Below are 14,443 nucleotides of genomic sequence, written 5' to 3'. Positions count from 1 at the left end.
GTTAGGGACTCGACCTCCCCCACAATCTCAAGGAATTGGGCTTGCATTGTGTTTGCAGCTCAGGGCTAAGTGTGACCCCAATGTACCTTGAAATGCCTGGGTGTGCCTGGGTGTTTCTGGGTATTCTTGTTATCTGCAAGGCAAACTAATTCTTTTTTTTTTTTTTTTTTGATATGTGCCCCTAGCGGGAACCAAACCCGGGACTCTCTGGTCCGCAAGCTGACGCTCCAACCGCTGAGCCAAATTGGCCAGGGCAAGGCAAACTAATTCTATACGGCATTGTTGTAGCCCTAGGCATTATATCAAGAAGATCCCCTCCCCCCCCAAAAAATTGTCCCAGTAGAAAATGTCTACTGTTTCAGCTGTAGCTTATTTTCCCTGGCCGGTTTGGCTCAGCAGTTGGAGCGTGGGCCTGCGGACCAGAGAGTCCTGGGTTTGGTTCCTGTTATGGGCACATACCAAAAAAAAAAGATCCTATTTTCTGTAAGGTATAATAGGCATGTAATAAAGCATATCAGGGCTGATTCCAAAGACTCTGTCACAGGGGTGTTCGGAATCAGACGCCAGCCGGCTAATAAACAGCTCTTATTTGGACTTCAATTCTCTAGTGGTCTTTCTTTGACTCTGTCGCACCACAACATTTGGAGACTCCAGGGCTGATCTCTGAGAACTCGGGATCAGTCGCCGGCGGGCTTTGCTCTCTACTTGGCTCTGGTGGTCTCTCGGTTCTCTAACGCCACAACAGGTAGCAAAATTAAACAGGGGCTTCAGGTCAGGCAGCCCTGAGTTTTAAGTTGGTAGGGTTGTCAGTAAAATACAGGACACCCAGTTTCTTTGGAGTTTCCGATAAACAGTGAATAATTAAAATCTGAAACTCCAATGGAAATGGGCCTCCTACATTTTCTGTGGCAACTCTGCTTGCACTGTCTGTGCTGGTGTGACTTTCACCGGAGCCTCAGTTCTCCTGTGTGAAGTGTGAGTAATAGCACCTCCTTCCCTCCTAGTGACATAGTGCAGGGGCAGCTGTGGCAGGCAGGATTCAAACCCTGAGCAGTCTCACTCCAGAGCCAGGGCTCTGACCACCTACCTTCACTTCCCAAAGGCTCCCTTCCCAAGGTATCCTCCAAATTCAAGACAACTCAGTCTAGGGCCCCTGCAGATGCTGAAACGTGTCCCATTTGAAGGCTCAGATGGGGTCCCTTGAGGATTTTAAACTCAAGGGCCTTCAGGGGTCAGAAAGGGTTGAAGGCACCTTGGCCATAGTGTCTCAGTGGTTAGAGCCTTAGCCTGCGAATGGAAAGGTCGCAGGTTTGATTCCTGGTCAAGAGCACATACCTGGGTTGCAGGTTCGAACCTGTGCCCTGACCGATGAGGGGAGAGAGGAGGCAACCAATCAATCTGTCTCTCTTGAGTTGATGTTTCTCCCTCCTCTCTCCCCTTCCCCTCTCCCTCCTTCCATTCTCTCCAAAAGTCAATGGAAAAAATATCCTTGGGTGAAGATTAAAAAATAATAATAAGCCCTGGCCGGTTTGGCTCAGCGGTTAGAGCATCAGCCTGGGGTCTGGAGAGAGCCGGGTTCGGTTCCTGCTAAGGGCACGTACCTCGGTTGCAGTTTGTCCCTGGCCCTGGTTGGGTCGTGCGGGTGGCAACCACTCGATGTGTCCCTTTCACGTTGATGTTTCTCTCTTTCTCTCTCTCTCCCTTCCACTCTATCTGAACAAAATATCAAAAGATGTCCTTGGATGAGGATTAAATAAATAAATAATAATAAAGAACAATAGGGAGGGGTGTGCATGTGGTGAAGTGGAGAACATACTTTCTTTTTTTTTTTTTTTAATCCTCACCCGAGGACATTTTCCCTTTTTTTTTTTTTGTTCAGGTAGAGTGGGAGGGAGAGAGAGGAACAGAGAGAGAGAGAGAAACATCGATGTGAAAGGAACACATCGAGTGGCTGCCACCCGCACGACCGACCAGGGCCAGGGACAAACTGCAACCCAGGTAGCCAAACCGGCCAGGGCGGAGAACATACTTTCTATTTAAAGAGTATTTGTTTTGCCCTGGCCGGTTTGGCTCAGCGGTTAGAGCGCCGGCCTGCGGTCCGGAGAGACCCGGGTTCGGTTCCCGCTAAGGGCACGTACCTCGGTTGCAGTTTGTCCGGACCGCAGGCCGACGCTCTAACCGCTGAGCCAAACCGGCCAGGGCGGAGAACATACTTTCTATTTAAAGAGTATTTGTTTTGTTTTTTAAGTGTTAACAGTATTACAGATGTCTCCTAATTTTTTTTTTTTTTTTTTTTTTTTTAACACATAATACCTCATAGGCCAGAAAGCTCATCTTACCATCCCTACCACACCCACCACCCTCTGCAGGGCCCCAGCCTGGGAACCAACATGTGCTCCTGCTCTGGCCTCATTTCAAAATTCAGGTTCCTGTTTCTCAGAGACTGATGTGGGCACAACCTCAGGGTATTCATGTTGGGTATCTACACTCAGCTCAGTAACTTTTCAAGGCTCCCCTGCTCCGGGTGCAGAGCCAAGGCCCCCAGTCTGGTGCTCTAGGCCTCCGTGTCTCTCCCCATCCGGCTGAAACGGCCCTGTCCCCTGTCCTTTGAGCACAAGCCCCCCTTATCTCCCTCTACCCCGCCCTAGGCACACCCAACGGTAGTGGTCCAGGTTCGGTCTCTCTTTGTGGCCCCTCATTCACACAACGCAAAGCACACTGTGGGTCCCCAAAGCCAGAGCCCTTCAGCCTCCCCCAGGTCCTCATCTGTCAAGTTTGTTTTCATAGACCCAACCACTAGGGACAATGTTGAGAAGTTCCCTATGGATTCATTCATCACCCACAATGGCTGGTGAAGTGATGACTCCTCCCCCAGCGAGGCAACTCTCCCTCTGTGTGCTAGGGCCACACAGAGACAAGGATGCCCACATGACCTGGGCTCCCAAAGCAGATGAGGGTCATATATCTACAGACGGACACCAGGAAGTCCCCCAGTTTCAGAGGAAGCTCTTTAATTTGGTTTGACAAAAGCCACTCTCCTTCCCCTGACCAAGGCCCTGCACAGTTTGAACTGCCTCACACTTAATCACTGTCCACCCCCCTTGGCCATCCTTCCAAGCCCCAGTCACATTGAGCTCATTTTTACCTCGGGGACTTTGCATTTACTATACCGTCTACCTGGACTGCTCTATTCATGTGGCCAGCTCCTTGTCATTCAGTTCAAATGTCACCTCCTTGACAACCACTCTATCCAACACTGTATCCCCATTCCTCCTGTCCCACCTTGATTTATCTTTTTCAAATACTTATCACACTCTGAAATTATCCTGTGTATTAACTGGTTTTCTTACTTACGGTCTGCCCACCTCTAAGCTCTGTGTGGGCAGTCAGGCCAATCACGTCCTCGGGGCCTTTCTAGCACCTGCACAATACCCAGCACACGCAGTGTCAGTTGAATGAGCAACTTAGGAGAGCCAAGAGTCTGGGCCATGTGAGATCTTGGACAAGTCATTTCCCTGTCCAGCCTCAGCCCATTGCCAGAGACCCAAAGAGAGTGAGGTTCTAAGCCATCCTTATCTAGGAGCACAGCATTCTGGGGCTCTGACTCAGCTCTGTGGATCCAGACTCCAGGAAAATGTGGGGCCAAACCCCAGTTTCCTGCTGTGCTGCTTGGTCTACCACCACGGAGCTCCCTCAACCTACCCATCTCCCAGGCAGACGATGAGCTCAACTTCCTGCTGAGTCAGAACAAGAGATTTATCCATGGCTGTGTTAGTTCAGAGAGGTTGTCACCCAACATCACCCAGGGAGCTAGGATGATGTCAATCACATATCTATATCTAGATCTGTATCTGTATCTATATTTGTACCTCCAGGAATCCACACTCCAGTCCTGCAACATGAGCTTTTCCTTTCCTCTTCCTTTCCCATCAGCCATTTCCTTCCTTTTCTCTGAAGACCAATGGAATGGCAGTGTTTGGTGTAGCTGAGTGGCTTTCCCAAGGTCCAGAGTCATCCAGTCCTGGGGGCCAGCTCTTGGCCCACACAGCCCCTAACCCACCACACTGTCCCCACCCACTCTCAACTCCAACCACAGGGAAATGTTCCTATTTCAAATGATGCCAGGCTCTCTCTCAACCTTTGCTGTGCCCTTAGCCTGGGACCCTCCCAGGGCTGCATCCAACTCTTCTGATCCCAGTTTAGAGGTTAGAAACAACCCCACTCATCAAATAATTAGATGGGGGCCCCTTCCCGAAGCTCCATGGCCCCATGCTCCTTCACAAGGCTTTGCTGTACCAGGTTGCTTTGGTCACCACCCCACCCCAGACGGTGAGTTTCATGAAGGTGGAATGTGTGCATCTTGCTTTTTCCCCAGGTCCCCAAAGTCCAGCAAAGGGCCTGTCACATAGCAGGTGCTCACTAAATATTTAATGAGTTATTGAGGTCCATTATCATCCTTCCATCTTACAGATCAGATTGCTGAGGCACAGAGAGGGTTAGTACCTTGCCCTGGTCACACAGCCAGGCCCCGAGCAGCACTAGAGGAAAGGCCTGCTTGGGCAGGGTCAGATTAGACTGATGTCAGAGGCCAGGCTGGAGTCTCCTGGAGGAGGGAGAAGGAATGATCAGGGGTTATGCAGGCACTTTGATTCCCTGCTCCTGGTGATGTTCTTTTGGCCAGGGCCCTTGGTCTGCCCACCAACCCCTGCCCCCATTTCTCAGATGAGAAAGGTGACTATCAGAGGAGGACAGAGCTTACTCAAGATCAACAGTGGACCCTAACAGTGCTTCCCAGAGCTGCAGGTCCCTCAATACCCCACCTTCTCCTACCTGCATTCTTAGAGAAGCAGGAGTGGGGAGCCACCCCAGGAGGCCCACAGACTCTCCTTGACAGGGTGTAGGGAGGCCTGGGTTCTCGGGCTGGCCTTACCACTTACCCATGCATAAGCCCCTTAAAGTCTTTGGGCCTCAGTTTTCCCATCTGGACGACAAAGGGCCTGGGCTGGAGCCTGCAGCCTCCCCCCTTTCCCAGAGCATGAGGACAGGGCTGTAGGAGCTGGTGACTAAGAATACAGGCTCCTGAGTCCTAAAGGCATAGTCGAGTCCTGGTTCCAGCATTTATTGCTGAGTGATCTTGCTCAGTCCCTTCACCCCATGAGCCTCCATTTCATGGTCTGTAAAAAGAGAATAATAGTATTTTAAAGATTAAATGACTAATGTGGGGAGTCCCCGGTACAACGCCAGCAAGGCACAGCATCGCCATCAAACGAGGCTGTCGTATTAGTTAGGGAATTCTGCCCTCTGGAGGCCAGCTGGAGGAACAGCAGGCGAGGGGAGCCCGACTCGCTGGCCGGACCAGGCTGGAACACGCGTTCCGGGCGTGCGCCCATTGTCCAGATGGGGAGAGCGCGGCCCGCGCGGGTCACTCGGTGTGCGCCTCCACCCACTGGCAGAGGCGACGGGCATAGACAGCCGGGCTGACGGTGGAGAACGTCCGGTTGGGGTAGCGCAGCGTCTTCCACAGATACTCCAGTCGCTTGCGGAGCCCGTAGACCGTGGCGAGGTCCACGAGGCCCAGGAAATAGCGTTGCTCCGGCCCGTCCAAGATGTGAAGGGCGTTGGGGCAGTTGGGCAGCAGCCGAAGGTTCTGAGCTCCCGGCTCATACGGCCTCTGTACCCCTTGCAGAGACCTAGAGGCCGATGGGGGTTGGGGAGGATGAGGCTACCACCTTCTCCAGGGCGCCCCAACCAATTGACCCTATCATCGTGGCCCGGCTGCCCTTGCCTGGCACTCTGCCCTAACCCTGTGCCTCCCTTGTTCGTTTTCACCCTCTTGAGTGCTAGGCCTGTGAAGTCAGATAAATTGGGAGGCTGAGTCAAGCGCAGTTGACGTTCTGGAGCTACACTGTCCAATATGTGGCCACTAGCCACATATGGCCTTTGAGCACTTAAATGTGGCCAGTCCCAACTGAGATATGCTGTAAGTATAAAACACAATCCGAACTTCCAAGACAGGGTAAGACAAAGAATGTAAAATATCCTATAAATGTTTATATCGATTAGATGATGAAATGATAACATTTTTAATGTATTGAGTAAATAAAGTATATTAAAATGTCTCTTTTGGGGTGAGTGTGTGTGTGTGTGTGGTTTTCTTTGTTAATCCTCACCTGAGGATATTTTTCCATTGATTTTGAGACAGAGGGGTAGAGGAGGACAGGGAGAGAAAGAGAAAGAAACATAGATGGATGTGAGAGAGAGGCATCAACTGGTTGCCTCCCACATGACCCTGACCAGGGCCAGGGATTGAACCTGCAACCCAGGTACGTGCCCTTGACCAGGAATCGAACGTGAAGGCCTGTGCTCTAACCTCTGAGCCAAACTGGCCAGGGCTACCTGTTTTGCTTCATTCTATTTTAAAGAGAAAATGTAAAACTCTATGTGTGGCCCTCATGACATTTCTATTGGGTAGCGCTGATCTAGAGCATTGGGGTCACACAGACCCTGGCTCTGCACTCCCGTGCCACATCACTTTGGGTAAGTCCCATATTTGGATATTTCCTAAACTTCTGCTTGGGGCCATCCAACCTTGAAAGTTTCAGGGTGACAAAGCTGAAACCTTGGGAACAGTCCAACTCATCTGCAAATGGTATGTGGTGTTTGTTTTTTCCCTTCAAACTGTATCCCAGTCAGAAGATGCCTTTGACTGATCTGCCATCCCAGCCAGAAGCAGGTTCAGTTCCCTAACTTTGTCCTCCTGGAGGTGGGGAGAGGTGGAAATGGGGTGTCACTGAGGGGTTTTATTCCTGCCCTGCCCAGGGAAACAAGCCAATGAGAAACAAGTCCTGCTCAGGCATTGACCAATCAGAACTAGTGGCCTGGAAGCCTGGTCAGTGAGCTGGTACCCTCAGCTGGTGCCAAGGTAACATGCATGATGGAGAAATGAAGGGGTGTGTGTATAGGAGTGTTCTGAATGAGGGGCTGGAAACTGGGTGGGGGTGGGGCTGGGACAGTGGCTATTTACCAGCCAGCACAGAAATATTTCAAGGCTTACTGGTTGAATGATAGCCACGATCTAAGTACCAGCCAGGGGTAGGGGGTAAGGGAAAGACTAATCTAGCTTAGATGGGCAGACTTGGGGAGGTCTGTACCCCTTGGCAGAATTGCACCCTCTAGTCCAGATATGTCCAGCCCAGCCAAAGGGCATGGGGAGACATTATCCTGGATTCTGCTCAAAACTCACCTGTCCCCAGAAAGGGGTGGGGATGAGGAGCTCCCCATGGATGTCATTTTTTACTCTTCTTTTCCACCCACCAGATCAATGGGCTTATTCCCTTAAAGTGCCTGTTTTAACCCCTATGTAATTCTGTTCAACCACAGAAGTGGGTCTTGGATTAAAATCCAATTAGCTAGCCAAGTATTAACATGAACCTTCAGAAGTCATTCAACTTCACTTTCCTTCTCTAAGCCTCAGCTTTCACATTTCTAAAATAGCAAGAAGCTCGCTTTAATGCGGCTCGTGGTCAACACGCAAGGAGTGACAGTTACTATTACAATGGGAGGACAACATGATGAAGGCGCCAGAGGTGATGACCTCAGGGGCCTAGAAGTGGAATGACGAACTGGGTTAAGAGGTAAGAGCTCTTTCTAAGACAACAATTAAATAGGTTTGAAACCTTCAATGGCTCCAAATCCCCCTCTGAAAAATGGGCAGATTCTTCAAATGCAGCCCATGTCCAACTGAATCCCACCTGTTCTTCCTCCTGCTGTGGTCCACCTCTGCCCACTACCCCTGCCAGTCAGGCTTCTCCAGCTCTCAACCTTACACACACACTCACACGCACACACACACACTGCACTTTCCAGTCTTCAAGCCTTTGCCTATTGGGTCCCCCACCTCACAGTCTGTTTTTCCCATGCTCTCATCACCTCATTCTTGCTGTTGCCTCTGGGGGCCCACCTGGCTGTGCGGAAGACAAGGCTGCTGCCCGGGCCTCTCTCATCCTCCTGGAGATGCTGGAAGGCCATCAGGAGGCTGTAATCCAGCACGTTGAGCTCCTGAAGGAAGGCAGTGTCCAGCTCCATCTGCCGGAGGAACCAGCTCCGCTGGGGACCTGCTGGAGCAGCAGCACCCCGGCCTGAGCACTCATCGTGTGCCAGGCAAAGTGCTGAGGGCTCCACATGTATTTTCCCCAAAAGGGTGGGTGTCATTACTGTCCCATTTCACAGATGAGGAAACTCGTCTGTAATTTGCCTTGGTCACCTAGCTCATAAATTGTGGGGCTGGGATTTGAACCCTGCTTCTCTTGACTCCAGAATCTGGGTTCTTAATGACTTGGGCAGAGGGCAGTGCCAAGGACACCCTTCTAACTTCACCCTGGGTGGAGGACAAGCAGGCAGTGGTGGCTCTGTGGCTCACCCAGGTCGATGGTCTTGCCCTGAAAGTTGAGGTCCTTCAGCACCAAGACGAGGTGGCTGCCCTCAGGGGCGGGCTCCACCCATCGGCTCACCTCACAGCCCTTGATGTCATACCTGGAGGTGAGGGGAGTTGGGGGACACAACAGAATTCAGCTTTACACAGACGAGACACACAGGGACTCTCACAAGGTAATAATACGAAACAAGAGTTTCCACTGGGTGACTGTTCAAATCCTCAGCACAAACCCATTCTATTATTGTCCCCATGTTAGAGATGAAGAGAAAGGCTCAGAGAGGTTCTTTGACTTGCCCAACACCACACATAGCAGGGACTTGAACCCAGACCTTTGGAAGCCCAGTCCAGGCTTTACCCCTGCCTGTGCCTGACTCTTGGCATCTTGTCATCCCTGAGGGTGTCCCAGACACTGGGGTCCAACCCTAGGCAGTAGCACTAGAGGGACCTGAATGTGGCCCTGGGGGGACACTAACGGGGTGCCTCAGTGAGGGCAGAGTCAGGACTGGGAGGCACTGAGGGCAACCCAATGCTGGGCTTGAATCCCTGCTCCTCAGGCAGTAGCCATGTGGCTGCCCTCCTCAGCTCTTCATCTATGAAACGGGGGTGAGCCCTGGCCGGTTTGGCTCAGCGGTTAGAGCATCGGCCCGCGGACCACAGAGTCCCGGGTTCGGTTCTGCTAAGGGCACGGAACGGTTGCAGTTTGCCCTCCGCCCCAGTTGGAGTCGTGTGGGTGACAACCACTCGACGTGTCTCTCTCACATCCACGTTTCTCTCTCTCTCTGCCCCCCTCTCTCCCTCAAAGTAAAATAAAACGGGGGTGATAACTCTTACCCCCAGGGTTGCTGTGGAATAAAGATTATGAATGCTAATGGCTCAACACAGCGCCCCATGTACGCTGAGTGCTCAAGATGCTGGTCGTGGGTACTGCTGTCTCTGGCCCATCAGGAGATGCTGGGAAAGTCCTTCTCCCTGGGCCTGTCTCACCATCCATCTGGTGAGTGAGGGTGCTTCCGGTGGCACATTCCGAGCGAGGCCCTGCGAGGCCAACTCACCTCTCAGCGATGCGGCCAGCAGGATAGAAGACGCTCTGCATGACGATGAAGTATTTCTGGAGGGGGGATAGGGAGTGAGGAAGGACGGATCTCCCGCTGCAGCCGCCCCCTCCGGCCGGCCCCCTCGCCTGGGCCTCACCCACCTTCTTGCCCCGGGCCACCCGCAGACTGTGCACTCCTGGAAGGGGAGAGGGCGCCAGGTGAGCTGCCCCAAACTCTGCAACCTGGGGTCCATCGCGCCCTAGTCCCAGCTCAGGCCACGCCTCCTCGAGTTCCGCCGCATCCCCAGCCGCCCCTCCAGCTGTGCCCCAGACCCCTTCCTCAGCCCGGGTAGGTGCGCGGATTCCACTCGACTCCCCTCTAGACAGCCCCACAGACGCTGGGTTCTCTGGCTTGGCCTCGCCCACATGCCCTGCCCCAGGGCTGTCCAACCCTAACCTCGCCCCGTTTGGCCCCGCCCCAGATCCTGGCCCCGCCCACCGACCCCACAGTCCCGCGACGCTGCCATTTCGGATTCGCAGGGTACCGAACTCTGCGGTTGGTAGGATCCGCCTCCAGCCCAGTCCCCTCCACCTGGCTAGGCTCAGGTACCCCGCGCTCCCGCATCGTGGAACCAGCCCACTCCCTGGTCCCCTCCCTTCCTGTCTCTCCCCTCGCCCTTCCCCACCCCCTCCGGCCTGCAGTCCCGGGTCCCCTGGCTGGTCATACCCAGCAACCGCGCGAGCAGCGAGTGTGGGTGCCGCTGCAGGTGCTGCACGTAGCGGGGCAGGTGGGCGAGCAGCGCCTGCACCTCCCTGCGCCGCTGGGTCTTCAGGAAGAAGCGCTGGTCGTGGCTGGGGAGGGGGAAGATATCACTGCCTAGGCCGGGTTGGAGCAGCTCCCACCGTGCTCCCTGACCCCTCCTGTCCATGTGTGGCTCTGTCTCCTCAGGGCCGGGCTCTAGCCCTCAGTCTCTCCTCTGACCCATATCTGTCTGAGACCCTCCCTGAGCTGGCCACTCTCTCCCCAAATGCCACCCTCCACCCCAGGACACCACTCCCACCCCTTCCCCACCCCTGCTGCCAGCTCACGACAGGAAGAAGCTGGCCTTGCTCTTGGAGGTGCTGAGGAACTGCAGGTAGGGGCCACCAGGCCCCAGTGCGGCCTGGTAGTCCTCCTCGGCCAAGCCTAGGGAGTGGCGAAGACAGGCGAAGGCCGGGCCAGCCAGGGTGCCCAGCTCGAAGCCCTGTGGGGGAGGAAGAGCAGCCGCAAGAGTGTCCACGGGGATCCAGGCATGTGCAGTTGGCCCTCGTGCGGAAAGGTCAAGGGAACCACACCCTTCCTGGAGGCCTTGAGGCACTGTACCCATGGGGAAACTGAGGAGAGAGAACTAAGATGGCATCTGACCCCTTCATGCAGCAGTCTGAGGCTTCCTACCTCGTGAACCTGAGTCAGGACCTCGGAGAAATCCTCCTCAGTGGGCAGCCCCTGCAGGGAGGGGCAGAAGGGCTCAGAGCTAGCATCAGGCCCCCATCGCCAGCCCCAGGATCTCCAAGCATCCCACACCTGGCCTCAGCCAACTTGATTCTTCCAGCAAACAGGGACTGCCCTGGCTTGGGCAGATGGGGGCTGCAGACCCTCCCAGGGCTGAAGGAGAATGAGAGAGTGGCCTGAGGCAGGTCCTGGGTATGTCTCCTTCACAGCTGGGTCCCCAGCACCTGGCACATTCGCCCAGACACACACATTGGCTAAGTGCAGCTGGATGCCATCTCTGTAAAAGGTCATGGCCTTGAAGCCAAGGGACCTGCCTGACTCAGCCTGGGAGAGAGGTAGGACCAGAGAAGGCTTCCTGAGGGAAGTGACCTGTAAGCTGAAATCTGACGGAGAAGAGGAAGAGGATGCGCATAGCAGTGGCAACTACATTGGTGGCCACCAGGAAGGGAAGGAGGGACCGAGTGGCTGAAGTGAGTAAGGGAGGGATGGAGTGTGAATGAGGCTGGATAGTTGGCCCTTGGCTTGAACCAGCAGGATCCTGAGTACTGGGGAGCTATGGAAGGGTTTCTGCAGGTAATGAGGTCACGTTGTGATTTTCAGCAAGTGATGAGATTTAGAGGACACTGTCTGCTCCTATACTCTCCCTGGACCTCTAGGTCCTTGTCCCTATGGGATTTGGTCACACTGTGCACACACCACAGATAACATACATGCTCACCCGGGCCTGTCTAGCTGCTGAGCTGGCAATTGGACAGCCTTTTCTGCTGAACCAGCCTGGCCCCAGCTTGAACTCCAGGGAGAATGAGCCATGCTGGCGGGGTGGGGGTAGGGTCCTTTCTCAATCATACACTCTGGAAGAGCTGGGAGGGCCTCAGAGACCAAGGAGTACAATCCCCTCCCCCGAAGTAATTATATATTACACAGACGGGGACACTGAGGCCCAAAGAGAGGCAGAGACCCATCTAGAATTACACAGCAAACACCTGGGTCAGGGGGTTCCTCACATCCCTAACACACCCTGGACTTTCTGGCTTCCTGGCCTTAGCCCAATCCCAGAATGTCCCTCCCTCCCTGCACCAAGCCCCTCATTTCCTCTCCTTATAGCCCTTTCTGATCCCCAACTCTGCAGCAGTAGCAAGACAGGACATCAGCCTAGTCTTGCCATTGGTGCATAGGGCAGATCGGCCACTCACCCTGTGCGGGTGATCCATAGAGACCTGGGTGGCAGCCCACAGCCCTGCCTGCATCATACATGTCAGCCGGTGCAGCTCATGTCCCGGGCTGATCTCAAACAGGCCTAGGCGCAGCTGCTTGTCTCGTAGACGCCAGAGAAGGCCATGGCGGCCGGAACTGGAGGTGGTTGCTTTTCGTCCGGCCTCTGGAGAGGGGGCCAGGACCTGGTGGCAGAAGGCACAAGAAGCAATGAGCATGTGACAGCATCGCAGAGGGGAAAGACAAGGGTGTGAGTCCCATCTCCACTACTTTGTGCCCTCCTCTTATTTCTCTCTGCCTCAGTTTCCTCAGTTGTAAATATGGATAATGCTGGTACCCAGGCGCTGGCAATGCAGTCAGCACCCAAAATAGAGTGATGGCTATTATTAGCAGTGAGGAGAGCATGCAGTTCTGCAGCCAAACCTGGCCCAAGACTGTCTCACCAGCTGTGTGACCTTAGGTAAGTCACCTAACCTGGGCCTCATTTTCTCATCTGTAAAATGAGAATTATTACAACAGCGTGGCAGATATTAACTGTTGTTAGTGTTGAGTTTGAGCTCTGCACAGGAACCCTTGATAGGAGCTGTGATGCCAAGTGATTCAGTCAAGTATTACATCTATACTGAGTTCCTCTAGGCCAACTAGGAAAGCCAGCAGGAGGCTGAGGTTACAGCCACTAACCTATTAGTAGTGGGCACCCACCATGTGACCAGCACTGGTGGAGAGTTTGACCTCTTAATAACCCTATGAAGGAGGAACTTTTGTTATCATCTCCATTTTCCCCGTGAAAAAAACTGAAGAAGTTCTCGGGGGATACCTGCCAGACTTTCCCCCTTATACCTGCGGTTCCCACGTGGGGCGTGTCCTGGTCCCCGCCCAGTTCAGGACCCCTCCTGAGCTTGACCAGGGGTGTGTCCGCCCCACACAGGGAGGGGAGGTCCAGCTTTTGCTCCCTAACCCTTCCCTCTCCTGTCCTCTCTCCAGTCCTCACCTACCTCGCGGGGCCCCGGGCTCGGTGCGGCCATGGCCCCCGCAGCAGCTTCCCGGGCTCTGGCCGCATCCCCAGCCGCCTGGCAGACCCGCTGCAGGAGCCAGGCCCCGCCCCTGCTTCTGGACCGACCAATCGTGCGGAGCCGGTCACGGCTGCACCCAATCCGCGCGGGAGTCCCCTGCAGTTGCCTGCGAGTCCCGCCCCCGTAGCTGCAGCATCTTTGGGCCAGCGGTCCAGGTCGGGGCGGGGCCGCTGCGTGCTGGTTAGGGTCCCTGAGCCGGACGACCTCCTCCCCCCGCCATTCCTCCCCTGAGGTAGAAAACTTGGGTTTCCGGCGGTGGGTAAGCTAAATACAGTCCCGCCCACCCACTCTGGCGTGAAATTCCCATCGACCTTCGTTCGGGTAAGGAAACTAAGGTCCAGAGAGAGAGAGTAGTGACCACCTCCAGGTCACACAGCAAGTCTGGGGCATGCATTTATTCAACACATATATTTAAACACATACTATGGGCCGGGAGCAGTGCTAGGCCCCCCGGGGGATTTAGTGGAGAATGAGAGGGAGGAAGACAGCTGCTGGCGAGATCTTTTATCTTTTTTTTGTTGTTGGTATGTGCCCCTAGCGGGAACCGAACCCTGGACTCTCTGGTCCGCAGGCTGACGCTCCAACCACTGAGCCAAACCGGCCGGGGCTGGCGAGATCTTTTAAAAGCATAAATCGGATGATGTCACTCTCTTGCTTAAAGCCGTCACCCCTCGCCATGGTCCCAGGCTCTTCTGCCTGCTCTCCAACCCCATCCCAAACTGTTCTTCCTACACCCACTACACAGCCACAGGGAGTTTTAGCTCTTAAACATAGGTCTTTGATTCATTTTGAGTTAATTATCTTATATGGTATGAGAAATGGGTCCTATTTTGTTCTTTTGCATGTGAATATCCAGTTGTCCCAGCAACTTTTGTTAAAAAGACTGTTCTTTCCCCCACAGGCACCCTTGTTGAAAATTAGTTGACCATCACCCTGGCCGGTTTGGCTCAGCGGTTAGAGCGTCAGCCTGCAGTCCAGAGAGACTCAGGTTCAGTTCCCACTGAGTGCGTATCTCGGTTGCAGTTTTTCCCAGCCCTGGTTGGTTGTGCGGGTGGCAGCCACTCGATGTGTCCCTTTCACGTCGATGTTTCTCTCTCTTCCTCTCTCCCCCTCCCACTCTACCTGAACAAAAAATGGAAAAATGTCCTCAGGTGAGGATTAAAAAAAAACACATGTGACAGAGTCCTAAGGAATTCACT

The 14,443-nt window shown here is 54.0% G+C and overlaps 1 protein-coding gene and 1 long non-coding RNA gene across 5 annotated transcripts; one reads left to right on the top strand and one right to left on the bottom strand.

The window, feature by feature from the left end:
• Positions 1 to 4,256: 4,256 nt before the first annotated feature.
• Positions 4,257 to 13,211, bottom strand: PIP5KL1 (phosphatidylinositol-4-phosphate 5-kinase like 1). The gene is made up of 11 exons (XM_036262030.1): positions 13,167 to 13,211; positions 12,153 to 12,356; positions 10,903 to 10,953; positions 10,557 to 10,711; positions 10,195 to 10,319; positions 9,630 to 9,664; positions 9,487 to 9,542; positions 8,420 to 8,532; positions 7,961 to 8,114; positions 4,938 to 5,690; positions 4,257 to 4,603 (listed from the first exon to the last, which is right to left on the bottom strand). Exons 1-10 carry the CDS (start codon positions 13,194 to 13,196, stop codon positions 5,423 to 5,425), a joined length of 1,191 nt encoding a protein of 396 aa, XP_036117923.1. The 5' UTR covers positions 13,197 to 13,211; the 3' UTR covers positions 4,257 to 4,603; positions 4,938 to 5,422.
• LOC118630229 lies at positions 5,851 to 8,129 on the top strand. Of its 4 annotated transcripts, none has more exons than XR_004959536.1 (6): positions 5,852 to 5,980; positions 6,473 to 6,537; positions 6,697 to 6,733; positions 6,820 to 6,922; positions 7,495 to 7,634; positions 8,014 to 8,129. It is a non-coding gene; the product is annotated as an uncharacterized LOC118630229 (long non-coding RNA). The 4 variants fall into 4 exon arrangements; XR_004959535.1 differs by having other exon boundaries at positions 6,694 to 6,733; XR_004959537.1 differs by lacking the exon at positions 6,697 to 6,733.
• Positions 13,212 to 14,443: the final 1,232 nt, after the last annotated feature.

The sequence above is a fragment of the Molossus molossus genome, unplaced genomic scaffold, assembly GCF_014108415.1.
Source record: "Molossus molossus isolate mMolMol1 unplaced genomic scaffold, mMolMol1.p scaffold_m16_p_14, whole genome shotgun sequence".
Classification (NCBI taxonomy): domain Eukaryota; kingdom Metazoa; phylum Chordata; class Mammalia; order Chiroptera; family Molossidae; genus Molossus; species Molossus molossus.
Note: the sequence above shows the minus strand (reverse complement) of the source record. Positions and strands in the feature narration are given on the sequence as shown.

Coding starts and splice junctions, on each gene's coding strand:
- PIP5KL1 (XM_036262030.1), bottom strand. CDS start 13,196: ATGGCCGCACCGAGCCCGGGGCCCCGCGAG. Junction 9,665..10,194: donor GCTGCTCGCGCGGTTGCTGG/GTATGACCAGCC, acceptor CTCCCCTTCCAG/GAGTGCACAGTCTGCGGGTG. Junction 8,115..8,419: donor GGGCAAGACCATCGACCTGG/GTGAGCCACAGA, acceptor CTGCTCCAGCAG/GTCCCCAGCGGAGCTGGTTC.